General features: G+C 51.8%; 1 protein-coding gene across 7 annotated transcripts in view; it reads right to left on the bottom strand.

The window, feature by feature from the left end:
• Positions 1–21,065, bottom strand: part of HIVEP1 (HIVEP zinc finger 1) — a 144,236-nt gene that overhangs the window by 15,224 nt on the left and 107,947 nt on the right. For 6 of the 7 annotated variants that reach the window (XM_070074401.1, XM_070074405.1, XM_051855112.2 and 3 more), the window contains exons 4-7: positions 14,339–20,112; positions 11,533–11,666; positions 10,660–10,835; positions 6,070–6,171 (exon numbers count right to left, since the gene is read on the bottom strand). In XM_070074401.1, coding sequence (XP_069930502.1) covers positions 6,070–6,171; positions 10,660–10,835; positions 11,533–11,666; positions 14,339–20,112 — 6,186 coding nt within the window. The remainder of the gene's footprint in view (positions 1–6,069; positions 6,172–10,659; positions 10,836–11,532; positions 11,667–14,338; positions 20,113–21,065) is intronic. The other variant, XM_070074406.1, reaches the window with a different exon arrangement.

Here is a 21,065-nt window from a genome sequence, read left to right on the forward strand (position 1 = left end):
CCATCCTCCACTGCACTCCCTGGCCACAGCAGAGAGCTGGCCTGGAAGAGGGGCAACCGGGACAGAATCCGGCACACCAACCGGGACTAGAACCCGGTGTGCTGGCGCCGCAAGGCGGAGGATTAGCCTAGTGAGCCGCGGTGCCGGGCTTCACAATGTTTTATACTTTTATTTATTTGAAAGGCAGGCAGAGAGTCAGTCTCTCTCTCTCTCTCTCTCTCTCTCTCTCTCACTTTCTCTCTCTCTCTCCCTCCCTCCCACTGGTTTGCTCTCAAATGACTGCAACAGCCAGGGCCGGGCCAGTCCACAACCAGGAGCTGGGAAGTCCATCCGACTCCCATGTGGGTGACAGGGACCCAAGCACCTGAGGCCGTCATGTCTGGCACGAGGCTGGACTTGGCAGCACAGCCAGGACTTGCCCGCAGACAAGTCCTGATGCGGGATGCAGCAGCCCAAGGAGCACCCCGACTGCTGGGCCAGACCCCCGTCCCTGCTTCTGTCTCGAGTCACTGCACTGTCTGGGGGGCACCTGGGACCTGCTGGCCAGGTCACATACCACATTCTACCTGTGGGGAGGAAAATCCAGGGCATGAAGGAGTTCACTGGTTACTCGGTCTTTCCGGTTTTCAGAGAGGCAGTCCAAACATCCCCCAGCAGGACACGCGGCTGTGGGAAAGCCACTAGGAGCACCACCGTGGGACACAGGTCAGCACACTCACTGTGATGACCGCCGGGACACCTTTCTGCTGGCCTAGCCTTAGTCTGTCCCTGAGTCTCCACCATCAGCAAGCAGCAAATGGAATCCCAGCGTGGGATCCAGCGGGGCACTAGGGCAGCAGGCGTGACGTCGGATAACTGGGTTACTAATGTGAGAGGTGACACCATGGGCCCTCAGCAGCAGCCTGATACGCCGTCCGCCATCCCAGAGGAGAGCAGACAAGCCACAGGGGACAGCGGGACCCTACTGCTTGTTCTCACCCAGCAGGCCAGGGCGAGGCAGGGCTCTCGAGAACGGCAGAGGGCCCTGCCTGGCGGCGACAGCCTCAGTACAGCTGCTGCCAGGAGCCAGGCCAGGCTTGCACAGGGTGGCGGAGAGACCCCGCAGTGCCGGGAGGGAGCAGGAGACCACCTCCCACCCCTCAGACCTCACAGCTGTGCCCTCTGAAAACCTCTGCTCCAGCATCCTGGGTCAGCCATCTCCTCCACACCTAATCAGGTCTCAGAATTTGCATTTTGCCCTGGAGCACAGAACGGGTGGCGAAATGAATGGTTAAAGGCTCTGTGCAACAATGTTAAAGTAGGAACAAGGGGGGAACTAGGCCCGAGGAAAACCCATTCCAGGGGAAACAGTGCCCCTTAATCGAATGACTGAAGAGCGAGAGCTCCAAATCAGCCCTCACACACTTAAGACACACACACACACCAGCGCTGGGTGTGCCAGCAAGAAGCCCGCACTGGCCCTTCCACCTGTGTGGGCAGGCTCCACCTGGTGGTGACACCAGGTGGCCCAAGGCCTTTGCCTCGCGGGTTGCTTAGCATGCTTGTCGCTGGAAGGGATTGGCCACCGTATGGAAGAATGCTTAATTTAGCTCTGACTGCCTAACTTCCCACTATAAAGGCAGCGGCAGCAGCAAAAAACAAAAACAAACCAAACAGGAGAAAAACACCCCAGCAAGGGAAACTCCAGGAGCACAGACTGGAAGCCCTGTTGCATTTCGTCTCTGCGTTTCTCTGGCTTTTGAGAAAATCCAGGATAAAAGTCAAGTATACAGTATGGTTCCAAGGAGGCAATGGCTTTAAAGGACTTTAGCTGATACAAAACAAAGCATCTCCCAAACACTCTTCTTACGCTACTGACTATTCAGAATGAAAACACTGAAACATTTTATCAGGACGGGAAGGAACTGGGGCAGACTGCCAGAGGAGCGGACTCTGGTCCTAACCAGCATCAGTGCGCAGAGTTCAAGCCATGGCTGCTTCCCTTGTTGACGCTGCCTTGCACTCCCTCACCCTCGGCCCTGCTGGCTCTGTCCCATTCACACCCCAGCTCTCCCTCCTCTCTCTCAACCTGTACTCCCCCACCCCTCCCCACCCCCACAGGTCCCTTCCTGTCCTCTGAGAGCGCCCCAGGCACCCGCTGCCACCTCTGACCCCTTCCTGATGGCTGGCTTGGGAAAGAAACCCTGCCGGCTCTGGGCTCACCCCAGCATCGCAGCTCCTGGAGGACAGGAATTGTGTGCAAACTGAGCAGTCGCTACAGTGCCCAAAACATACATGAATAATTACAAATGGAATAAACTTCCCTCCTCCACCTGGGCCCTCCAGAGCCACTGAGAAACAGGAATCTGGAGAGATCATTGCTGTGGGTGAGACAATGCCAGTCGGAAGACTCAAATCTTCTAGTCCTGCGATCAGTGACCGATACATAACCAACGAGCAATTCCAGTGGCTTCAGTAATACCTGAATGGACTGACCTTGGTCGCAGAACACAAATACGACTTCCAGGGAAAGGGACGGTTACATCATAACTACCATTCAATTGTAGGGAAGGACTTTATTGGAAAATTAATATATCAAATTCTAAAAACTACTGAAATTTTTTTCTAGTCCTTCATTTAATGAGTAACTATTTACTACCTGCTAGGCACAGGCTCTAGGAGCTGCTATTATATGATTTATTTTCTAGCTGCTAAATTAACAAATACACACAACACAAGCACGTGTCTGGCCACAGAACAGAACAAGGGGTGTAAATCATGCTGGCAGCAAGAGAGAGGGGTGCTTTCTATGTGGGAGACTCCCAGAGGTCCCACAAACAACCTTACATCTGCACAGGGAGCTGCAGGACAGAGGAAAGAGGTACAAAGGCCCTGAGGCAGGGGCCTGCTGGGTGTGCTCAATACAGAACTGGGAGATCAGTGCAGCTGCCGCTGAGTGAGCAAGGGAGGAAAGGGCGCGGGGCTAAGTCTCAGAGATGGAGGTGCGAGAGGGTCTCCAGGGGGTGCTGGGACCAGAACCCTGAATGAAGCAGGAAGCTACAGAGGGAGTGGCAGAGGAACAGCATCGTTTTCAAAAGACCAGGCTGCTGGGTTGGAAACTGAAATGCAGCAGGCTGAGGCTGTCGGGCATTCGGCAGAGGCCATGGGGCCTGTGAGCCGGCTGGGCTGCTGCTGCTCTTGCTTAAACATGCCTGGGTTCTGCAGACGTGCTGGAGGGAGAGCCCAGCAGTTTAACTGGCAGATTGGAGGGCCAATGAGAGAAGCTGGCATCGGGGAGGACGGCACGGTTTCGACCGGGCAGCTGCAGGTTTGGCGGATGACCAGGGAAGTGTGAGTTTCAGGGGAAGGGCTCACTCAGGAGCCTGGGGGCGTCCACCTTGAGATGCCCATGGGACACCAAGCGGAGGTGGCGGCGAGGGGCCAAGTTGGGGTGAAGGGAGTGCTGGCAGCACCGCGTGGGGTTTGCAGTCAGACTAAGAGGGGGTGACCCGGGGCAGACAGAGCAGAGGCCGCAGCCCTGGGCCCGGGTAGGAGCTGGCACGAGGTGGCACAGGCGTAGGCTGGCGCACAGCAGCTCCCTCCAGGGACCCCCCAGCCCCCACAGGCTTCTGGGCCTCCCCTCCACGCGAGGGCCTCTGACTGTCATCAGCTGAATGCAGTACAATCCTCTGTAGCGCATAACGCCTCCAACCTCAGTGCACTTATTAGGAAACCACAGGTAAAGAAAAGGCACAAACCTGCCATCCACCCACCCGGCGCGACACTGAACTCCTGACAACGCAAATCACGGTTAGGGGGTGGGGAGAGGGGAACGCTCTTCTCGAAACTGATGTAAAATTACACGGTAAGGTCAGCTTCCCAGGTGCCTATGTACACAGCGGTACTGTTCACACAAACTTGAGTTCCCCACACAAACAGAACCACGTGCCAGTCATCAGGGTACACAGGCACGTTACATGGACTGAAAGGAACACCCCTCATTCATTTAGTTCTGCCTATGGGGGAGGGCGAGAGGCTGGTGACTGGGCTGGGGACTCGACCCTCATCTGCAATGCCCAATTCAGTTGATTTCCTTTAACAAAAGAAGTCATGGCTAGTATTTACAGTCATCAACTCTGCTGTACATACAGCAGTGCATGTAATAAAGTTCCTTTGTACTTTTCTTGAATTTAAAAAAAATTCAAAATACTTTTTTTTTTATAAAAGCACAAACGAGTGTAATGAAGGAAGATGGAGGATTGGTTTAAGACAACAACCTTGTGCTGTCTGCACCTACACTGCAAGCCTGCAATAAAGCAAAAGGAGAGGAACATCATTTGTTGGAGCAGCAATAAAGACTCTAGGTCCCTACTCTGACACGGCACTTGGCAAACCTTCACTTGGATGTTACGCCTTCATGTTCCATAAAAATCATACAGAAACTGAATACCCTACCTGCATATGATAATTAAGAAAAAAACCCAGAGGAATGCAAGCAAAATGACTTCATTTTATCAGAAGACCTATTCCAAATAGGGCGAAAAGCTATCAACTTTGATTTATAATCTGAGGCTGGCTTCAAATGTTTTTGGAACTGGATGAAAAATAAAAAACTGATGGACAGATATGTAAGTCAACCAGCCAGCCAGCCCATCTAAATCTGCACAATGCATGCTAATTCATGGAGACTACACCAACTCTACGCAAATTTGGGACATAAACACCACCTTCTGGGATAATTCGGAGGACTCTACAGACGTCTTAATTTTTCTGAGCCTCATCTTAACGAGGTAAAATATGTCAGGGCACACATTAGTGCAATCATACCTTTTCCACTGTCACAGCTTTCCAGACACCAAGGTCTCATTCTGCCACCTGCACCTGGTACCTCCCCTCGTCAGCGGGTAATGAATGCATTTGCTGAAACTCATCCGCATTTTTCCTAGCTTTTTACATCTGAATCGCTCCGTGCTGCTCAATATGAGTCACTTCTGCATATTTAGAAATAAGTCCTGGCTGACTCGCTTACTGTGTTACTGATTATCAGGCGGGGCAAAATGCATTTGACTCTTTACCTATATTTTCAGTGGTGTCGTCATTTTCTCATACCAAACTAATGCATATTAAGAAATACTTGGAAACTGATAGATGTTTATCTTAGGGCTTTTTTTTCCTAAAAAGCAGTGGGATAAATATCTTTTGAATTCTCTCTTTTGTTGATAAACCTTTAGGTTAGAGAAAGGTTTTTCAAAAAAGTGTTTCTATTCTCTGACCAATCAGAACAGACGAGCGGGTTTATTTTGTCAGTCAGAGATATATGTGCTGTGTTACCATTTTGTATACAAAGAACCAGGTAACTTCTGCAGAAGAACAAACATTCTGGAGAACCAAACAGATGTTTTATCCACAAGAACTCCGAGAGCAGCTGCTGCGAGGCCGACACCACTCAGCCAGATTCTGCCCCGGGGCGCCGGTGCAGGGGACGGGCAAGCAGAGAAGGACCGCAGGAGAATGTGGGCAGGGGGAAACCTTGCTGCCGACAGGAGCTCAGGGAAGAGGAAAACTGGATCGCACAAATGGCAAGAGAGGGGAGAGTCGGAGAAGCCATCAAGCAGTCTGAGCCGGATGGGGAAGGAAAGTGAGGGTTCAACCGGTGTAGACAGGGAGCCGCTCCTGTGTAGGGAGCCAGGACAGTTCGGAGGGAGGGCTGCGAAGGCAGGCAGGTGGCTAGGTGCATGGCGTTCAGGTGTGAGGGTGGGAGAGAGAGACTGGAAGCAGGAGGCTGGGGGTGTACCGGCTCTTGCTTAAGGGGAAGCGGGTGACACTCCATGTGGGAGGCAGGGGGCAGGTGCTGGGGCACTGGGCAGCGGAGTGGTACCATCACACAGACACACACTGCGGAAGACTGATGGAGGGCAGAAGAGGAGCTCGAGACGGGAGGGCTGATGTGCAGTCTATGGCACAGGACACGTAAGAGGCAATGAACACAGGATTAAGCAGTATCAGCAGGAACAGAAAGAAGAGTGTGGATGCAAAAAATAATAAGACATTGTAAACAGCATTGATGAAAAATATGTTAGAAAGCCTTACCTGATTCTTCTGTATCTTGTTCATCTATTAAACCTACTGAGACGCCTAAATCCACACATTTCTTGCTATGTGCCTTGGACTTCATGTGTTTTGTCAGATTTCCTTAAGGGAAAAGAATGTTTACTAAGCTTACATAGCATTATTTTGCTGTTGTAGTTGTCAACACTGGCAAACCCCATTTCTATTTCAAGCAAAAGTATAGACTGCGGTTACACAAATCCAATGACTGGACCAAAGAAAATATTGGCATCGGTATGTTGCAATGACCCTGCTGTTCACTACTAGCCATTTCCCCTCTTAAAAGCTGTCTCCTCCACGTGGGGCATGTCTGCCTCTGCCTCCCCATTTGTCTTCTCCACTCCTTATTTGTTCTTGGTGTGTTACACTCCCTTCACTCAGAGTCCCTGTGAGGGCGCACGGTGATCTGCCGTTCCTGGGCTGTGCACCCTGCTCGCTCCCTAGCTGGTTTCTCCACACGTTTCTTGGGCTGACCTCCAGCAAGGCTGCCTCCCAGGAGCCCTAAGTGCCCTGCAAGGCAAACATCTCCATCAGGCAGTCGTTCAGCTGCCTGGGGTCTTAATGGTCACACTAGTGCAGACCACGGATTCTGGACCAGCTTGCTTTTTTTTTTGGCTCTGCTTTGTTTTCTGCAAGAAAGAGGGGTAGGGCTTTGCATTCTGGGGGATCTCATTTCTCACGTGGCCAAAGTCACTGGAGAGGAGAGCCAGACTTATTTCAGGGGCTTCAGCCTCGGTCCCAGGACATGGGCTTGTAGGTGGACACCTAGTTTTGAATATCATCTGGACTCAGAAATTATTTTTTTACTATTTGCTCACCATGCTAGCTTTGGGTTTCTTCTTTATTTCTGGTACCTGGGAGTTTACCTTTTAAGATTTTGAGCTTGACTACCTATCAAAAGCTATGCCTGATGGCTACTGTCTTATATTATAATGATATCTCTGGCAGCTGCACAGACCTCTCCACACGTTGGCAGCTGAGCAGGGACCCACGTGATCATGAATGCAGGGCACAGCTCAGATTCCTCTGGGGACACCAAACATCTTGTGGGTGACATGAACACAGAGTAGCACCAACAAGGGCGCTATCACGCCAAATTCTAAATACAGAGTTGGGTGGGCAGGGGCAAAGCAGTATTTGAGGCTAAGTCGTCAGAAGAGCTGTGAAAGTCTAAAACACTGGTCCAGATCTCAGATCTGCAGTAGCTGGAGCATAGACAAAACTGCCCTACTGACAGTGCTTCAGCTCCTTGGTAATCGCACCGTGGCTGTGAGACTGGCGGCACGTGGACAAGCCAAGTCCCACGCAGAGCACATTCTTGTCTGAGCATCCACACAGCACCGTGGAGCTCAGAGTTCAAGGATTTCGGGTGCACCAGGCTGCCTGGGCCCACTGATGCCCGAGACCCATCAGACCCCAGCTCTGCTGAGTCTAAAGGTAACACCAGGCGTACTTGGTTTGCCTGTGTCTCACATTTACATGAAAAATACTGTGAAAATGAAACACGAAGCAAACATGGCAAAATATTAACAATTGTCAAAAGAAGATGATGTTCAAATCTCTTTTTTTTTTTTTGTGAAAGCTTCAAAGTTGTCCTATTAAGAAATTATAAAAATGGCTTAGCCATTTAACACGGCTGAGATTTCCAATTGCGAGTCACGAGTGTAATGATGATATTACAAAGCAATTTGTAAGGTCCACTGACAGTTCTCTTTCAAAATACTGCTGTTCCCTACCTAGACTGACTGCCACAGCAGCTTCCTTGCTATCTAAGAAGTTAATATATGGTTATTAATGAGGCCAACTTTGGAAGAAAAGTTCTTATGCAAGTATCTCCTAGCTAGCGATATTATAAAGTTTGTGTATGGACTTCACATTTTTCAGTAGTTAATGAATGTTGATCTCAGTCTTCTGGTAAGCACGAGAAGTTTCGTTTCTCAATTCCTATAGCTATGCGTAGCATCGCTGTCGGGACACAAAAGTGGCTAAATGTGGCAGACACGTACGCACACTGCTTCCTGTTGACTGACCTTGCTGAATCAGGGAAACCAGTCAATTAAAATTATTCTGAAAACGTGCTCATGAAACAAACTGGGATGAATTATAGGTCCAGAGGCATGGCCATCAGAAGCAGCAATTTCTGGGGCTGCGCATTTTGCTATCTTTGTATAGCAAATTTATACAGCAGGACCTAACATCACTACTGCCTTCCATTTCCAGACACATTCAATGAGAAGAATAGAGTTGACTGGCTAGGATAACAAAGTCAATCAGAATCGGGCAAAATCTACAGCCTAATGGAAAGGGGACAAAAAAGGTCTATTGTTGTTTAGCTATCTTCATAGGTGCTCTAGAATCTGTGTTACAAAGATTCACAAAAGGTAGACTGCTGGAAGGAAGCTGACCCTCAAAAAACGGACACTGGCACGCCAGGAACAGGGGAATGGTGCGTTTCCAGGAGGTTCTACACCAGCCTCAGGAGCTAGGACAGCCTCATTCAATTAAATGACTATCGTGCAATTCCACGTGACTTACCGGATGAGACAAAAAATCTAATGAAATTCAGATATGCAGAATATTAGAGAAATGTAAGCCATGCAGAGTGCGAAGAGATAATGCCCCCTCTATGGGGATTCTGCTCTGTCCACCCCTGAACAGGCATTCATAGAAAATCCTGCAGGACGTGCTGTCAAGTTCTCTCAGCGAAGTAACTACTGCTTGGTGACTGAGCATTTGGCTTTGCCAAGACGTCTCTCAGGTCCCACTTGCTTTCCACACCTGGGCTGTCCTTCCATTCTTGTCTTTATTTTATGAATACAACAACAGCAACCCTTATTTGTTGTTTTTTTTTTTCTTTCTATTGAGCAATACCCATTCCACATGATACCTAGAGATCTTCCTATATTTGCTAACACTCTGTATTTGGTAATCTTTTATTAGTAGTATCAGCCTTTTAAATATGTCCCTGGCCTCACGCTGGACACTAACAGACGTTCCTTAATCATAGCTAGGGCCAAAACCAGTGAAAAGGCAATGCACTGGGACAGATGACCGAAGCGGCTCACTAGGCTAATCCTCTGCCTGCGGCGCCGGCACACCGGGTTCTAGTCCTGGTCTGGGCGCCGGATTCTGTCCCGGTTTCTCCTCTTCCAGGCCAGCTCTCTGCTGTGGCCTGGGAGTGCAGTGGAGGATGGCCCAAGTGCTTGGGCCCTGCACCTGCATGGGAGAACAGGAGAGGCGCCTGGCTCCTGGCTTCGGATCAGCGTGGTGCGCCCGGCCACAGTGGCCATTGGAGGGTGAACCAATGGTAAAGGAAGACCTTTCTCTCTGTCTCTCTCTCTCACTGTCCACTCTACCTATCAAAAAAAAAAAAAAAAAAAAGAAAAGAAAGGGGACCTGCATCTCAACCCAAGAGCTGCAGAAGGAGAGTTCAGAAACCCTTTGTGTTCCTGAACCCTGCTGGGACTATTCAAGACTACCTGAAGAACGTCTCCTCTTCCCATTAGTCTTGTTTCAGACACTACTGGCATTTTTGAAGGGAACTCAACTGATCCTACTCAGTTGTTCTAGGTTACAACCCTCTTTAAATGCCAATAAATCTGATCCAAAAAATATACAGTAAATTTTGCTAAGGTATTGATCTTTGAAACAAAAACTGTAAAGACAGGCAAAAGAATCGGGGAAAAAAGCAAATGTTAACTCAAAAGGGATAAAAAGAGTTTCTATAAAAACCAATTAAAATTTTTTACATACATACATTTGTATGTTTTCAGACATACATTTCCATGACTACACTGCCCTGTGGAAGAGAGATTCCTAGTTTTTAAAGGGTGGTATATGAACCTAAAATCTCAAGTTGACATGCTGTTATATAATGGAGCATGAAGAAGGAGCCCAATGGAGAAAGTGAACATTTTATAATAGTGCACCCAGGAAACTTGTGGCGGGTAAAGGGATTTTAACTGTAGTAAAGACTTCAAGTTTAAACAAAAACTTAGAAATAAAAAGGGGGCTAAATACAATGATGATAACCAGTTCTGAGATCTCTTTATGAACATTACATGGAAACCTTAAAACTTTTTTGAAGGTGAAATTCAACAGTTTTTGGGTTAAAAAAATGCATCATTGAAAATAAATAAAGGGATGGCTATATATGTCTAAAAATAGATAATAAAACCCAAGTGTAAACATTATTAAAGTTTACTGGGGCTGCTATTTTAAATTTTTCAATCTTTCATCATCCAAATGAATTCCCTGGATCATGAAAATGTTTTTTCTTCTTCAGTCCCCAGTTATGTTTGAAAATACAGTAGTCACCAGGCTCGCCAATGTAACATGGGGAGTAAAATAAAGAGGCGTTGCTTGTTTCAAAGTCTTATGCTTAGCACACACTTCCTGAAAAGCCTTCCCCCAGGTTCTGGAAACATACAAAGAAATAAGACTATAGTGCTGAGGAGCTACAGTGAAATCTGTGTATTTAAACTACCATATTCTTGATCAAAGAATTTGCCAAGTTGGGTCTGCTGCCTGAAAGCATATAAAAAGGACCAGGAAGCCACGTGCATGTCCTACCTTTGGTCTTAAAGGAGAAGTTACAGTAAGTGCAGTGGTAGGGGCGGACATCTGTGTGGGTCCGTATGTGTTTCTTTAACATGCTAGGTTTCTTACAACGTATTCCACATTCTTCACAAATGTACTTTCCTCTTCCCCTGCCTCGGACATAGACATACTCTTCATTTGATTTGTATCTAATTTAAAGAAAAAAAAATGAATAGGGAGATTGGACACTATGTCTTTGAGAGAAAGTATCGATGATTAAAATTGCAACCTAAAAAATAAAGCAAGGCACAACTTTTTTCTACCCAATAAAAACTGTATGCACATGTGAATAACAGAATATTTCAGTTTTTCATATCAACACAATATTCTAATATTCATTATTGCACTGGCATTCATAATATTCTAATCAAAGAAACTTGCTCAATATGACGCTTCGCTTGCAAACATTTCCCTAATTCTAAGTTACTGGCTTAAAGTATCTTTCCGCTGCTAAATTCAAGCGTAGCAACTGTAAGTTCTGAAATATTTCTGAGCTTCGGTGTAACTACATTTGCCCTTCATAGCTTGTTCTCATACATGACACACAAATGCATCCACAGGCAATGCGTTCATCTCCCTCAGGGCAGGTCTTCCACTGCATCCCTGCTGCAAGTCAACATGAAACCCAGGGTGCAGTCCAAAAATGCAGATCTTAGCTGCCTTATAGGACCTACAACGTATCCCAAAATAACACAACGTATTTTGCCATGAGGACTGTTAATAAGCTGTAAAGTCTCACAACAATTACATAAAGCTGGCACTGATGAATCTTCATTCACATAAAAACAAATGTACATTTAAAAAGTAAGTTTAAATGTACATTTAAGAAGTAAAATTTGTACTTGCCCTCCATCAAATATTTTAATTCTTCTCGGTTCACTTTTGATTAAGGAATTTTCTTTATCTTGCTCACTGTTAATTTCAGAGGCATCTTTATTGCTGAATTCAACTACTGTGGACTTTTGATTACCTAATGCTCTCTGAAAGGAAAAAAAAAGAGAAACTAATTTAATAAAACTGAAAACACACACATGCTAATGTTTCACTGGAAATTAAAACATGGCAGACTATAGAGGATACAGTTAACATAATGAAATGCATTTCCAAGAATAACAGGGTCAAAGGTCATTTACTTTAATCTCTTTCCTTGTCATCAACCTGCCTACGCCGTACAAAACTGATCAATTTTATGTTATCTTAAAATCTGATCACGGTTCACTGATATTGCAATGCACCCTGGTAGGCCAGGGGTTTCACAGGGACTTTTACACAGACTGAACACTCCTCCTTATGTGTAACCCACCAATCCTGCTACAACTGCTGTGCCCTCTTAAAGGGATGGCACCTGCTTTTCCAAACATATTGCCACAGACTGCCTTGCACCCCTGAGCCTCCTTCTCCTGACAGCCTATGGGGGCACCACCCTTCTCCCCACTAGCTTAAATCACAGGGATGGTTTCCCCCTCTATCTTCTAGAAAGTTCTCCAGCTTCTGCAAACTCTGAGATCCAAGTCAACTGAAAAGTCGGGTTTTTGGACCAATAACAACCGGGAAAAGACTCAGGAATGATCCAACGCTACGCGGTTTGCCTCAGGAAACAAAGGAAAAACACCGCGTTCCCATTTGGCGCGGGATTTTGCAGCACCATTGATGGGATGCTTCCTCACTCATCACGCCAGGCCGCCCACACACGCCGAGAAGCAGGAAACCCGGGCAGATCATGTCCCAGTGAGAAACACACTCTGGAGTCCTCAGATCCTTGTCAAAGGGCAAAGGTCAACAGCACAGGCCTAGCCCGAGTCCTCTGGCTGACTCCAGCACATTGCACAAGTTCTCTCCGCTGGCTATGACCTTGAGATGACCTTAGGACAGTGAGGCTGCCAGAGTGCATTGTGGAGGGGTGGGTCTGTGTGGTCTCACACAGGCACCCAGGGAAGCCACTGTCCCCACTGGGACATGTTCCACTGGAAGGCAGTGTGCGGGGACCCTGACCGTGAGCCCCAAGGAGGTGAGAATGCAGCCGTCTCCTCCTGCACACTGGGCTCCCCACAGTTTGAAATACAAGCTTGCAACTCTCTCCTTGGTGTCATACCTGAACGGAATCCTCCTTCTCTCCTTCTCACCTTCTTTCCGTACCCAAGTCCCCTCTACCTTCTGCTTGCTTTCTTATGATCAAATTCAGCTTCTATTTGCCAGTTATCACTGAGCTGAATGCCCAAATCACTGTCATTTTCTTAGGCTTTGCGCTTGGAGGGACCAGGTGTTGCTGGTGCCTCGTTTCTCTAAGCACTCCAACTGTTCTTGCTATTCGAGGTGGTTCAGTGCGTCACATCCGGGTTGTGGCTAAGTCACCCAGTACTCACTCTAGCGCAGACACCGGAGTCCACCGGTACCAGAACTGTCCACACAGACTCCTGCCTGCCTCCCTCTTCACCTGACCTTCTACCTGAGCAGCTCTCCCTGAAACACCTTCTTCCAAGGTGTGCACAGCAGCCCTTTCTCAGGATTCTCCCCTTCCTCGGAAAATCTCTTGCATGTTCTGGGGGGATGTAGACCTAACAGATCCCCAGGTTCTAGTCTGGGCCCCCTCCTCTTCTTCCTAACCCTGGGCACTGAGGCATCTGCACACCTTCCATCTGGAGTTCTCTCCTGAGATCCCACTCTAGATACGCATTTCCAGAGCCGTCTTCCAAGGCACTTGGTCCTTAAGGAGAGCCGTGTCTCTCAGCACTCCTGGAGCACGCGTGAAGCTGTTCCCATGCCCAAGCCTCGGTCTCATCTCCCGGTATTCTGACACAGACTGACAGTCTAAACATTTAGACATTCTTAAATCTTCCACAGCTCTTCCCCTCATAGGCAATGTCAGCTGTAGTTCCTTTAGAACTAGACATATTTCTCTCAGAATACTGATATTACTCTATTTTGATAGGTATGCAAATACTTACAAGCCTGCATTAAACACTTGTGGACCAGCAGGGGTCAAGGATTTAATCTATATTTCTCAATGTCCAGAGTCCAACATGATAAAGTTACTATTTACTTGTTCTTAATCACTTAATTGATTTTTTTCCCATTTTATAAAGCCAACAATTCTAATGATTCTGATTTCACAAATTACCCAAAATTATAGTTCCGTGACCTTCAATTAACCTGTAGATATTGACCAGATCTACTTATCAAGGGTGTGAGTTAATGATTTTGTGAATCTGCTCTCTAGTACTAACGATTCTCAGCGCTCCCGAGAAAGAGTTAGGATGGGCGTGGTGAGGGGAGTTACAACCCCAGAAGGCGTATGAATGGCTCTCAACTTATATCCAAAGAGAAATACAAGAATCTTTGATTATCCATAACCCTGCGGACCACCACAATGTCCTCTCACTTAACAAGAACAAAACCTCAATAGAGAAGAAAGAGCAAAGTGACCCTGCCTTACACAATCAGCTAAGAAAAAAAATGCTCAGGGTAAGTTATCATCCCACATAACCCGGGTCAGAGAATCTAGACTACTTTGTCTTTGAAACACTACCACACAGAAAGCTCAATTTGGCATTCACAATCAAACTATTTCCAATTAAAAATATTTAAAGGTTCTTGAGACACATCAAAAACTATCTGCATAACCATATTTGATGATAAGCTATATTTTATGTACCTTGCCTAAGTTGCTTTTCCACTTGCTCGAATAGACCAACAGATCTGATTTTGAATGGGTGGTTATTGCTTGACAATACAGCGATTTTCCAGTCTTCTGCTTGGAGTTAAGAAGAGAAAGAGCAACCTTTGTAGGCAAACCAAGTGGGTTTGGATCCCTGGAGCTGACGGTCCAGTCGGAATAGGCCGACGTCCTCTGGTCACGCTGAGGCCACGGCAGTGACTTCCGCCTTGACAGGTAACACCACGTAAAGCCGGTTGCCGTCTTGAGGCTGGGGAAGGCCAGCTGCTGCGTGTCCCTGGTGTCACCCAGTGGGAGAGTGGTCCCTGCTAGCTGCCTTGGATCTTGGCCGGTCACTCGGACCCCTGGGGACTTCCTTTCTTGGTCACCACGTGCGCACTGTGGAGGAGAAACGTGAGTGGTTTCTGGACGGACGGGAGAATTTCCTGAGGGTGCGGGGGACTTGATGCTCTCAGACTCCTGCGCTTCACTTACGGGTCCCGAGGAGGAACTATCAGCGGGCAAAACATCCGTCAAATGAACAGATGCGCTGCTGCTAACGTCGGGTTGAGAAAACGCCCCCTGTTCCGCCGTGGCGGCGGCGCCATCCAGGGGCTCGGTGGTGCACACCTGCCTCACCAGGACGGGTTTCTTCTGCTTGTTGACCTCACCGGCTCTGGAACTCGGTGGCTCGGGCGGCCTGGCCTCGGGGGCACACACGGCTCCATTTTCATCTTTCGCCCGCTTCTGGTGTTTCTCCATGGCAATGTCTAAACTGTTGGCCGGGGAGAGCATCCTTTTACTGGAAGCTGAAGACTCCTGCTGGGGGGAAAGCCTGCCCACGGACATCTTCGGAGTCAGGGCTGAGGATTCCAAGACAGGACTCGGGCCCGGCTCTGAGAAAGCAAGATCGCAGACAAGTTCCTTCTTGGAGTTTGGCAAAGCCGTCTGCTCATCCTTTTGTGATCTTGGCACGGAGTTCAGCTCTTCGCTGACTGGCACGATACTAGGATTAGCCTGGCAAATTGGCTGACTGGACAAATCCTGGGTCACTAGGATTTGTGGCAGAGAGGTCACGGCAGGGAAACAGTAGGCGGGCACACTGCCATGAAGAGGCACAGGCAGGACGAAGGAGGGCGGCACCTTCTGCCCCTGACCGCCCAGGGGCCCCAGCTCCGGCGGGGGGCGAGGACATGACCTTGACCTGAGATCTCCTAACTCGCTGGGTAACACCGCCGCCATGGCGCCATGCTCCACTCCGGCTGGATCGGACAGGGCTTGATTTGGCAAAGCGTGGGCGGGACTGGAGGGGGAAGACTTGCCTGAAGCCAGAACCTGACAATGAAGCTGGTATTTGGGAGCAAAGCAGTCCTCGTTTGTGGAGGCGTCTCGTGGACCAGGACCCGCACCTGGGTGGTCGCCCTGTGAAGACACGTGCGGGGCCGACTGAGCGTTCTGGCGGCTGAGGGGTGCATGGCTTCGATTTAGCAGATTGGTGCCGAAAATCTGTTGCCCAGGAAGGATGCTACTGGAGCCGGAATTCGCTGCTTCTGGCCGCAGGTCCTTACCTGGTGCGGGGAACTCGGGCAGAGGCGGTGCGGGGAGTGCGGGGACCAGAAGCGGCACTGTGCTGGCTGGGTGTGCTGGCGAGGAAGAGGAAAGCCCTTCGGGAGCTATGTTTAAGGAAATCTGCCGGATCAGCGGGCCACGCCGCCTCTCCAAGAGTGGCACGTGCCCGGGGGAGGCAGAAGGCTGTGGCTCCCGGAGCGGGAGCCGGGCCGGGCGGGGCGGAGTCACACTTCCACAGTCAAAGGACTTGCTTCTGAGATCCGAGACCTCCATGGACGTCTGCACGCAACCGATCTGCTCCGAGGCTGCGCGCCTCATCTCCCGGGGACCGCCGGGAACGCTCAGAGTATTGGAGGCGGGCGGAATCAAAAGAAACTCCGCTTTATTTAGACACTCGGCTTTGGGCGAGACGTCCTCCGTGTCGAAGGAGGCCGAGAAGCTTGACGTGTGCGACAAGCTGCTGTCCCTGCTGAGGCTCCTGGACAGGGTGGAGTCGAAACTCGACTCCGTGGAGGAGCGCTCCATCTCGGCCAGCCGCAGCCGCTTCTTCTTGGGCGGCAGCTTCTCGGTGGGCAGCTTGGACAGGGTCTCGCTGCGCTGAGGCCAGCTGAACTTCTCAGATTTTTCTGGGTCGTGGCTCTGGGCTTCCAGGTCCCGATCTGGTTCTTCGGTGACCAGAATTTCCGGGACTTGGATGTTGTGTTGCCGGACAAGTCTCGAGGGCTGTCCCAACACGTGCCGCTCACCAGACATCTTCCTGGAGCCCTCCTGCGGCTCTCCTCTGAGGGGCCCCGCTGGCGCGGGCTGGGCAAGGGGCGCCGCTTCGCGAGAAGGGTGGGCTTCCTCTTGGGAGCCCCCTACTACCTTCAGAGCCCCGGGCTTGCCCGTCCTGCCCAGCTCCTGGAGGGACACGGGGGGCCCGCCTTCAGAAGGCTCGGGCTTGTCAAGCGAGCCGGGCCTGCTCAGGGAGTTGGTGTGCTGGATGACCGAGATCCCACTCCCGATCCTTGCCAGCTCGCCCTTGTCCATGGCGGCCGGGCCCAGGTGCTGCTCCGCGATGGTGGTCAGCTTCGCGTCCGCGGGCTGGTCGAGGCCCCTGGCTGTCAGCTGGACCTGGGAGCTCTGCAGGTGTGTGCTTCTGCGCTGGGGCTCCCGCGTGGGGGCCGTGGCGGGCGCAGAGCCCAGGGCGCTCTGAGACGCGGGGGCCTCGCAGCTCTGCGGGGCTGCCCCGCCATCTGTCTGCTGGAGCTCCTCCTCGTCGCCCACGCTTTTCATCTTGCGCCTCTTCCTGACCTGCGGCGTCTGCTCCCAGATGCCTGTGGAGCCGGCCACTCGGTAGTGCAGCATCTGAGGCTGCGCGCCGCCAGCCACCAGGCTCTGCTCTGGCTCCCTCAGGGCCACCTTGGTCTTCGGTCCATGTAACTCCGAGCAGTAAAATTTCTTATGGTTTTCAAAGTTCTCCAGTTTCCGGTACCTGTTTCTGCAGGTTTCGCACTCAAACATCGTCCCCCGCCCTTGGTGGGACTTCTTCTTTTCTGGGTGCGCGCCTGGGGCCGGCGCCTTGCCCCTGGCCGCTGCCACACCTTCGCCGGCGGCCTGGCAGCCGTGTAGGCTCTCCTCCGAGGGCTGCCCGGGGCCGAGCGCCTGGTGGTCCCCTGCGGATGCGTCTTCCACCGCTGCCTGTCTGACCAGCGTGCGGGGGTGGCCGCTGGGGGGCACGGAGGGGTTAGGGCCGGACACGAAGACGTCATCGTAGAACGCGCCGATCTTGTCATCGAACGACTGGCTTCCTCGCAGAGGATGTGGGGGAGGGATGATGCTTGCAGGGACCGCCGAGTAACCCGTGGTGGGCATGGAGTTACTCCTGGTGATCGGCAAGCAGTCCAGGGAAGGGACGGACAGAAGAAACACCTGCTTGGATTTCTCGGTGGGGGTGAACGGGGACTTGGGGATGTCCGAGCTGGAGCTCGTCCTCCGCCCCATTGGCTTCAAATCAAACTGGAAAGAGTCCTTGAAAATGTACGACTTGGGGGAGTCGATGCTCCCCCGCCGCGAGAGCGACGTCCTCCGGGGCTTGACGCTGTCCAGCTGCTTGTTGTCCACCAGGGCCTCATTGTCCGAGATGAGCTTGGAGATCCGCTCCTCCAGGGTCTTTGTCGCCAGCGGTGGGCGCATCTGACCTGGCAAGAGCTGACCCCTGTCCCCCGGCGGGAAAGCAGAGGGTGCAGGCGCGCTGCCGCGAGGCCCGGGCAGCCCAGCAGCCTTGCTGGCGTCTTGCTCGGGGGCTGGGAGCGTCCTGGCAAAGGGCGTGGGCGGGCTCACCGCCTGATCTGCGCTTTCGGAGCGGGAAAAGTACCCCGAGTCCGTACTCCCCAGGCTGCGAGGGCTCAGCAGCTTTCCCTGCTGCTCCTGCGAGCAGTCGGTGGCCTGCTGCCTCTGGAGCTGGGCGTGCGCTGTCCCCGCTGCAGCGTCTGCTTTGCCCTCCGGCTGGCTCGCGTCCCCTTTCCGGTGGGACTGCTCGTCCATCTCGAGGGGGCTCGCGCCGGCCGAGGGTGACAGCACGTGTGGGACCTGGAGCTCCTTGTGCCTCTGGGCACTCACAAGTTCAAGCTTGGGGCTGATGGCCTTCGGGGCATCAGTCCTCGCGGGGGACACGGTGCTGGGGTGGACCACCACTTTGGGTAAGTCCGTCACAGACTCTGCAGATCTGTCCACTGCACGGTCTGCGCGGCCCAGGACAGAACTCGAGGCCAGTAAAGCCTCAGTGCCTGACAGCCTCTTCGTCACCTGCACCGGCTGCAGCTCCATGGCACCAGGGTCGCTCGGTCTCTCTTCGGGGGCACCCTCCTCCTCGCTCTCCCCGCTGTCCTCGGCATCCGAGTGGATGCTCAGGGCTTTGGGGGACTCCTGGGACAGGAACAAGCCGCCAGCATCTGGCTGCAAGACGAGGCCCAGTTTGATGGTGTGTGCGTGGGACTTTTTGTGCTTGTACAGGTTGCTTTTGGTCTTAAATGAAAACCCGCAGGTCACACAGGGGTAGGGGCGCTCCCCGGTGTGGGAGCGGATGTGTTTCAGGAGCACGCTGGGCTTGGCACAGGCTCTGCTGCAGTACTCACAGATGTACTTCCCTTGCTTTTTTGGCTTCTGGTCCTTTAGAAGAAGGTTGCACATCTGCTCAACGCTTTGATTCACCACTGAGTTGTAAACGGGTGCGGGGGGCGACTGGGCGGAAGTGACTGGACTAACGGACAGAGGCGCCGCGACCTCCAGGTGCTGGCTTTGGGGTGTAACCTGAGTTCTGGAAGGGCAGGGGGGGCCCACAGATGACGTCACCGTGGTGTTATGCACTTGCTCAAGGTTGGCGTTCTCCCGACTTTGCAGCGTCGGCTGCGCTCCCACGAACCCGGAGCATCCGGGAAGCTGTTGGTGATGCTGGCTGGGCTGGGAGACCAAGTGTTCGTGCCGACTGTAGGGCCGAGACGCGGGCTGGGCTGGTGCCTGTTCCTGCTGTACAGTGGCCACGTGTGCGGCAAACAAGGCCCCCGGAGCAGGCTGGGGTCCAGCGGCCGACTCGCACGCGGGCTGGCCAGGGGCGTCCACGGAGCTGGTTTTTAACCTGGAAGGCGACCGTCCGGTTTTGCTGGCTCGTGGTTTTTCAGCCTTCATTGCACCCGCGGAGCCCTTCTGTGACAAGGTGCTCAGCTCCGGCTCCATGGCCTTCAGTAGCACATCGAAAGCGGTCGCGGTGTAGGGTGGGGAGGGCGCTCTGCAAGGCGAGGCGCCGCCATCTCGGCCCGCGGGCCTGGCCGCGCCTGCCGGGGAGTCCCGTTTGCCATCGAAGACGCCGACCCTGGCCGGCCCGGGGCCCTCCGACCTCCACCTGCGCAGCTCCGCCGCGTGCTGGACAAACGGGGGCTTCTTGGGGGAGATGCTGTCCTCGGCGGCTATCGCAGGTGCGTCCCCATTCTGCCTGGTGAGCTGCTTCCCGTTCTTTACAGAGAGGGGGTTCTGCCTCCTCTGTGCCCCCGCAGCGCCCTGAGGGGCAGCGAAGGCCGCCTCCTCTGTGTTTTGTTTCTGTTTCGCCTGCAGAGGGTTCCTCAGCGGGGACTTTGGTATCTTTTTCAGGTGATTCTCGGCTACAATCTTCTTCCGTTTCACGCCTTTGAGGGATTCCGAAGCCCCTTTAATACCAGCCTCTAGGATTTCTGTTAAAAAAAAAGAAAGACAGATTAAAAACCAGTTGGTGAGGCCGGCGCCGCGGCTCACTAGGCTAATCCTCCACCTAGCGGTGCCGGCACACCGGGTTCTAGTCCCGGTCGGGGCGCCGGATTCTGTCCCGGTTGCCCCTCTTCCAGGCCAGCTCTCTGCTGTGGCCTGGGAGTGCAGTGGAGGATGGCCCAAGTGCTTGGGCCCTGCACCCCATGGGAGACCAGGAGAAGCACCTGGCTCCTGGCTTCGGATCAGCGCAGTGCGCCGGCCATAGCGGCGGCCATTGGAGGGTGAAGCAACGGCAAAAGGAAGACCTTTCTCTCTCTCTCTCTCACTGTCCACTCTGCCTGTCAAAAAATAAAAAAATTAAAAAATCAGTTGGTGAAACTGGACCTACACCAACTATAATTTTCTGAGAAGTTAAGACTGTCGCCATGAGGGTGTTGGGACTGAGGACGGCAGTTGAAGGAGACGGATTTGGAAACGCTGCCCATCAGGACGTGTGAAAGACTCATACAGAGGCCAGCGCCCGCACCTAGATTGCCACGTTCCCTCCTGCGGAACGAGGTCCCGAGCAGATGTCTCAAAGCTGAGTAGTCCGGCCTCCCCACTGCTGGCAGGGCCCAGACCTGCCCACACAGCACAGGGGGAGGGCTGAGGACAGAGAAGGAGACCCCGCAGCCATCCCCAGCAAGTTCCTACACAGGCGATGCCTGGGCTCTAAGGAGACAGAGGACGGCCAGCTAACGAACCTCAGAGCCAGAAACTTCAGGTGCCCCCCACACGTGGCGAACCCTTGCTAATACGGCAATGACATCAACAAACAGAAGATTAGGAAAGTAAAATGAGGCACTTATTTGGGGTTTAAAAAGTCTGCACAATGCTGCAATGGCTCTTGGTTTAAAAAGAAATCACTACTTCAGCTGAAAAAGAAACCCTGGCTGTGTTT

Source organism: Oryctolagus cuniculus, chromosome 5 (genome assembly GCF_964237555.1).
Source record: "Oryctolagus cuniculus chromosome 5, mOryCun1.1, whole genome shotgun sequence".
Classification (NCBI taxonomy): Eukaryota; Metazoa; Chordata; class Mammalia; order Lagomorpha; family Leporidae; genus Oryctolagus; species Oryctolagus cuniculus.